General features: G+C 45.9%; 1 protein-coding gene across 1 annotated transcript; it reads right to left on the reverse strand.

Annotated features, from left to right (window-relative positions):
• Positions 1–1980: 1980 nt before the first annotated feature.
• Positions 1981–5657, reverse strand: LOC119293877 (MEIOTIC F-BOX protein MOF-like). Its single transcript, XM_037572212.1, has 5 exons — positions 4658–5657; positions 4310–4465; positions 4024–4225; positions 2978–3017; positions 1981–2258 (listed from the first exon to the last, which is right to left on the reverse strand). The coding sequence occupies exons 1-4, from the start codon at positions 5558–5560 to the stop codon at positions 2986–2988; spliced, it is 1293 nt and encodes a 430-aa protein (XP_037428109.1). The 5' UTR covers positions 5561–5657; the 3' UTR covers positions 1981–2258; positions 2978–2985.
• Positions 5658–7001: the final 1344 nt, after the last annotated feature.

Consider the following 7001-nt stretch of genomic DNA (forward strand, 5'->3'; position numbering starts at 1 on the left):
CGAGCACAGGAAAAGAACGGCTATACGAGGAAGGGAAGGGAAAGCAGAGCTGACTTTTTTTTCCCAAGGGTATAAGGGCAACTTCAAGACCCGCAAATTTGCTCCCGCATCCGTCCTTGAACAGGAACCAGTTGGTGGACACGGATGCGGCAGCCGGCCATCCAAAACTAACCGCATATATTCGATCGCATTTCAAATGAAATTCGATGAAAATGAACAAATTTAATTCAAACTCAAACAAACCTGACATTTTTTACATAAAAACGGATGCTTTTCAAATTCCTTACATCTAGATATTTTTTTACTAGATTGGACTCTAAACCTAGACTAAAATTACTGTCGGCGCTCGTTCCCCATCTCCGGCCGGCCATGAGCATCGCGAAATGAAGCCCGCCCCCTCCACTGACATGTCTTCCCCATGTCCGGCAGCCCGCTCGAACAGTTGAAGGCCCTAGAGGGATATGCTTGAGCGAGAGGGGAAGAATTGCCTCCGCTTCCCCCATACCTTCCCTATGTCCAATAGCTCATCGGAGTGGCCTCTGCTTCCGTGAAGCACGGAAAAGCGCACGGGCGAGGGAGGAGGATTTTTGGGTGGGCCAAGGCAGTCAGAAGCGAATGTGGCATCGGTCTGGACGCTCGCAACCCCTCTCCCCTACTTTGTCTCCGATTTGCGGAAAAAATGCACTTGAACCGCCGAATGGGCCGACACAGGCCCGCGTTGGATGACAACAGACGTCTAGACCGCGCAGTCCAGACGTATACGGGTGGTTTCAGGGTCCGCGTTGGAGATGCCTAAGTAGTGTCATGTACATTCAACCGATAGCCACGAGCCCGGCCTCCCCACATGATTGCGGGTTGGGGTTTAAGTATATGTTTTACAAAGGAAGTTGAGTGGGACAATCCTGTATAAATTCACAAAAGCGTAAATATGTGCTTCTAATTTAGAAACTGATTGGTGCTTCTATCCTCAGCAGGCCTATAAAATACTTGACGAAAACCATTTTTCCCAAGGAAACTGATACATGAAAATTATGCTGAAAGGAACGATTATTTGAAGATAGATCAGCAGTTCGACAGTGGTGGTGGCTTCTAAAGTGTGTGCATTTGATACACTCTTAGGGTCTACTAGACCGAAGGTGTGAGGTGTGCTCCTGGTACACCATGCGTGTGGCTCGGTATTGACCCTGGTTCTAGTGATGACTTTAGGTTGTTTGACATATGTTTCTGTTACACTTTGTTGAATAATTTAATAAAAATGAATGTGCATATTCAAGGATGCAAAGGCCGGGTAACCTCCTTTTTGAAAAGAAAAAGAAGTTATATTATGTTCACTGTCCATGTTGCAAAAGTGACACAGTTGCAAACTCCTGTGTTAAGAGGAGGACATCGTTGACCTCTGCATGGGGTGATGCATGTAACTATAATTATTAAAAATGCCGAATAAGTTGTACACTCCTGTGTGTTTCTGAGCATCTGGCAGATCATTCTCTGCATGTTGTTACAGCCAACCCTAACCCACCACCTATCTCGATATGCAACTGTTTGCGGACCGGACATGGAGTTTGTGAGATTGAGCTCACATGAGCTAGAGTAAACAGTAAAATCCAAAAAGAGCAAAAAAATCAAAAAAATTATGATTTCTTTTTGGCAATAAGCATTGATGTTTTCTACACACATGCATTTTTTTACAATGAAAACAAATTTGTGGAGGTGTTGGCATTTTTGGAGCATCAATTTTTTTTCTCACACCTCCACAGATTCCATCATGAAAAATTGCATGCGTGTAGAAAAAGCATCAATGTTTCTTGCAAAAAAGTTCAGATTTTTTTACTATTTTTGTGGAATTTACTGTTCACTCAAGAACATGTGAGCTCAAGCTCACAATAACACTTAAGCCGATGTGGTTCTTAGCAACAAGCCAATGCGGCTGAACCTATGGTTGAGATTGGCGCATCATCCTTTCACAAGATGATAGCACAACAATTTTAGCCTGTTGATTAGAAACTCAGAAAAATTCTCAGCGCAAAAGTTTTCATGAACCAAGAAACATTCTTTTTGCAGACGTACTCCTACTGCAATGATCTAGTATGGAGTACAAAACCACAGAGATACGGCTTTGGAACGATGACAAGCAGCTATGGAGAGCACGGGATTGCGGACGATGATGAGCATCTTGTTGAATGTGGCGAAGTACCTCTCCTCCTGTGGAGAGAATGTGGCTGACTAACTTATTGTCATAGGCCATCCCGACATTGTACCTAGACAAGCATATGCCACAGAGATCATAAGAAAGATCAGCAGAAGATAGACAGCTCTAGTTAACAACACGACGATGATAAAAGAAATGTGCTCAAAGTGCATTTGAACGAGCAGCGCAACAGTAGTTTGAGAATTGCGACTAACATTTGGATCTGAAGGGCAAGTTTTGAGTACATTCCTCTTTTCTTGCACTGAGAACTCAGTTTGTTTTTCATCCGACCAGCGAGTTATTTTTTAAACTTTTATTATTATTATTTATATATATGCACATATTCTGTCAATATAAGAAGCAAACATAGTGAACATCTACGGCATATATTGCTGGATACCTGAATAGGGTCGCATTATAGAAGATCGTAGTAATAGTTAATCCAACTTAATCAAGACATTTAAAAAGTGCAAGCCGGCACACAGTGGCGGAGCTACGGTAGCAAACCTGGGCGGGCCGGTGCAAAGGAACACCCATTATTTTCAACCTCATGGCTGAGTTTACTCTCAATCCCCACTATAATTGCTATGAGCTGGGCGGGCCACGGCCGTTTTTACCAACACGTAGCTCCGCCAGTGCCGGCACATGAAATCGCTTGTCAAAGATATAATATGCTAAGTGGAATAACCATAAGATCCATACAGACACATCACAACCCCAAACTTGCTCCATGCATTTCTAAAGAATCAAAGGGAACCCAAGTCTAAGAAATACTTCAGATCATCATACCTCTAGTTTTAGCTGAAACTACTGCAAACAAAATGGAAACCTGCAAAGGTACGGAAAACACAGAATCAATTCTGAGAGAACCTACTACATACAAATGGGAATTTTGAATGCTTGGTCAGTAATATGGAAATATGTATATTTTCTTATAATAAGAGCTTCATTTGTAACATACTTCTTAATATCCAGATATTGTAAAGTGGGACTAAATGTTTTGGCTTCCTTTCTGGTTATTTGATATGTGAGATTGCACACAAGATGACTCACAAACAATTACAGAGGGCAACAATATGGAGTTAGAATTTGGCAAAATAATTGATATGTTTTTGTTATGAGATGTCAACTAAAAAGGGACAAAACAAGAGCAAGATAGTCACATTCTAGTTTGTACATTGATCTAAATGACAGCAAGCTCAATCAAAATGGGTGGATAGAGGTTAGCATTCGCCTATATGCTATCTACCCAGAATAATGGGGACCATTTATTTGCAATATGTCGATAAATTATAACTCCTATGTAATGCCAAATACATAATTGCAATTGCAGCTGCTTGATGTGTAATTGCTATCAACTAATTTGTGCATACAACGTAGTTTAATCCAAAATCCAAATTGATAGTACAGGTTTTTGGATATAATGAAGCCAGTTACAAACATGTACATCGTACATTGTTGTCTTTCACTTCATCAAATATGGGGAGCCTAAACATGTTTCTCCACATACATAATTTTTTTTTGTGTGCAAATATACATAAAAAATTCTTCACCAAAGAGCTAGCTATGGACAGGGGTGCGTGGAAGCTTGCTATCCATGTGCCAGAGCCATGAGTTGGTTGCGAGATCTTATGGGTTTCACCTCTAGCCTACGCCAACTTGTTTGGGACTAAAGGCTTTGTTGTTGTTGTTGTTGTATACATAAAAAATTCTAACAATAATATTTATCTAATTAGTTTGGTTTTCTTCACTGCCTGATTTATAAAGCATAAATAAACATATTAACAAATGGAAGAGACACGAGGAGCATGAAGAGCGCCAGCAGTTTAACTTACATCCAGGTGCAGAAATTTTGCTAGTTTGTTGGACCCTAATTTGCTCAAGGCGTATACCGTAGGTAGTCAGTATCTTCAAAAGTCTGTGAACCTTACTATCAACATTTGCACATCTGATTTCAACGGTCTTAAGATAGTTGGATGCAACTGACAGTCCCAATGGTTTGTACATTCCTTCTGTTTCAGTCACATATGAAGGTCCCTAAGATAAAATAAGAGGATCAATCAGGTATCGTGTATGGTCACTTTAATAACACAGGCAACTATCCATCTTAAGAATATATACCTTAAAAAGTTGAAGAGTAAGCTTTTCCAAAATCGGCGAGTGTTGGAGAAAACAAATCAGTGCATTGTGGTCGGCAGCCAAACACCGATCATTGAGTAACAAAGTCTTCAACTTGGTAAATGTAGGGCACCACTTCAAATCCCTATCGAAAAGAATCTAGGGAAACCGCAAAAGAGCCAGATCAAATTATAACCTTTTGGCCTTTGTAGTACAAAGTGCAATCTGGCTATGTGTGAAGTATGTCAAACTAATTGTGATTGTGACGATGGATGTGGTTGATGCATCAGAAATAATGAAACAGTAACCATATAGCATTAGGAATCAAGAGAGAAGTAGTTGCAAGCATACCAACTCAGAATCAGACGACAACTCCAAGTCCGTAGCTTCAGATAAACCTTTGAGGAAGATGCTGTTATTGCGGTCATATATAGGCCCATATTCAGGATCCCCATAATACCACCAACAATCTTCACAGATATCAGCACCACAATTATCAAATCGACCCTTCGAGCATCGATCACTACAATCATCGGTAAGCACAACAACAGCTCTCGCTAACCGCGGCAAGCTTTCAAGCAATGGAACCCTTCCTTGGCGGCATTCGATCAACTCAAGCGAAACGAGACTGGGTACAGAAATAAGGATGCGAGTGTACTCAGAGGTATAACAGCGGGTAATGCGCAGATGCTTCAAGGATGGAGACAACAGCTGTTTGACAAAAACATCACAAACATCCATACTCAGCTCCACCAGTGCCGGACAGCCTGAAAAATCAACAACGCTGTCTTTCACACCGACACCAACAAGCTCTAACTTGGTGAGGTGCTGGGAAACGAGATGCAGATCAGATAGTGGCGAGGGTTCCTGCCCAAACTCGACCACGCGAAGCCGGAGCATCCGTACATTGGGCACGACTTTCCAGATCCAGTTGCTCGCATGCTGCTCGTTAGCGGGCAATCGCATGAACCCGTCGGAATCGAAGTCGAAATCGCAGGAATCCAGAGGCGCGCATCTGCCGCCGTCGCCCCCGAATCTGAAGTGAAGGAGGTGGTCCACGAACTGGGCGAACCTGTCGGCGCTGCCCCACCCCTTGGCGCCGTTGAAGCGGAAGGCGGGCATGAACCTCCAGACGCCGAGCCAGCGCCGGGCGAGCACGCATGTCCGCACCATCTCTTGAGACGGCAGGAAGTGGAGCACTTGGTGGAGGACGTCATCCGGGAGGGCGCTGATGCGATCCACCCCGCTCGCCATGGACGAAGCTTCTAGCTCTGGAGCGGTGTTCCGTCGAACAGGTGGTGTGCGCCGCCGCTCAGGGAGCACAGAAGGAGAAACGGCTACGAGAAAGGGGAATATCGAGTATTTAACCAAAAACTACCACAATTCATGGAAATGTGCCCAGAAACTACCACTTTACAAATTTGTGCCGGAAACTACCATTATTTGTCTAATCTTTGACTAAAAACTACCGTGTCTGTAAATCGGCGCATCTGTTCATTTTAAACACACTTATGACAGGCCTGGCCCACATGTAAGTGATGGCATCATCAGTCAACGCTGTTTGTACCCGCTGCTGCTCCCCGTTCCGCCGCACACCTCGCCGCCGCTCGTAGCGCCCGCCGCTGCCGCCGTGCCCAAGACCTCCTCCTCCGCGCGAAAGACCTCGGCTCCGGCGCCGTCCTAGCAGCAGACTGTCCTGGCGGCGGCGCGGCAGTAGACACCGGTCATTTACTGCCATGCGCTGAGGTCGATGCCGTAGCCGCCGCCCCCGCCGACGGCCGTGAAGCTCCCCGACTGGGATAGCATCTGCTTCAAGAAGTCGGCTGGGATGAACCCGTCAACGGCGCCGGCCGGCGCGCCTGCACCGCTGCCCTGGGTAGCTGCAGTAGACACCTCCGTGGTGACGGGGGAGCCGGGGAGGGGGCCTTGGCGCCGCCCTTGCCACAGCCGTTGCGCCTGTTCTTGCGGCCGCCGCCGATGGGCACGTCGCGGAGCATGCCGCCCTCGGTCCAGTGCCGGCGAGCGCAGCAGCGGCGCGTGGCCCGCGTGGCCCGCGTGCCTGCCCCTGCCTCACCTCCACCGCCACGATGCCGCCCGCCGCGCCGACGCTGTTGCCATTTCCAGTCCGCAACCAACGCCGGGGAGTGAAGAAGGCGGCCGTGGTGCCCGGTGGTGGTGTTACCCGGCTGCGGCATGCGAGCGAGCTCAGGGGGAGTGGTGTCTAGGAGCTCCCCTGCTTCCGTCCCATGCGCAAGAGATGTTTGTTGAAATGCCAAAGAAAGAAAGGAGGGGAGGAAGAAGAAGGTTGGTGATGACGTGTGGGTCCCACCTGTCAGAAAGGCGTTTAGAAGAGGCGAATCGAGCACTTTCGCGACATGGTAGTTTTTAGTCAAAGATTAGGCAAAAAGTGGTAGTTTTTGGCACAAATTTGTAAAGTGGTAATTTCTGGATACGTTTCCATGAATTGTGGTAATTTTTGGTTAAATACTCGGGAATATCAGACAGGATGAAACGTGAGGGGAAAGCATAGTTCAGTCCGGGCATCTTGAGTGACAACTCGTAAATTTCCTATCCTATCAATCCGTGGGCAGAGACCAGCCCGTCACAGAAGGCCGCCATTCAATCATAGTTGCATACCTTTTGGCCGCTGCTAGGCATCATTCGAATGTAGAAAAAGCAAAAAACATCCGCCTCC

Source organism: Triticum dicoccoides, chromosome 4B (assembly GCF_002162155.2).
Source record: "Triticum dicoccoides isolate Atlit2015 ecotype Zavitan chromosome 4B, WEW_v2.0, whole genome shotgun sequence".
Taxonomy (NCBI): domain Eukaryota; kingdom Viridiplantae; phylum Streptophyta; class Magnoliopsida; order Poales; family Poaceae; genus Triticum; species Triticum dicoccoides.

Excerpts from the sequence above, each read along its gene's own strand:
- LOC119293877 (XM_037572212.1), bottom strand. The coding sequence starts at position 5,560 with ATGGCGAGCGGGGTGGATCGCATCAGCGCCCTCCCGGATGACGTCCTC. Across the intron at positions 4,226-4,309 it reads TTACTCTTCAACTTTTTAAG|GGACCTTCATATGTGACTGA; the intron begins GTATATATTCTT and ends ATTTTATCTTAG. Across the intron at positions 3,018-4,023 it reads CAAAATTTCTGCACCTGGAT|GTTTCCATTTTGTTTGCAGT; the intron begins GTAAGTTAAACT and ends GTACCTTTGCAG.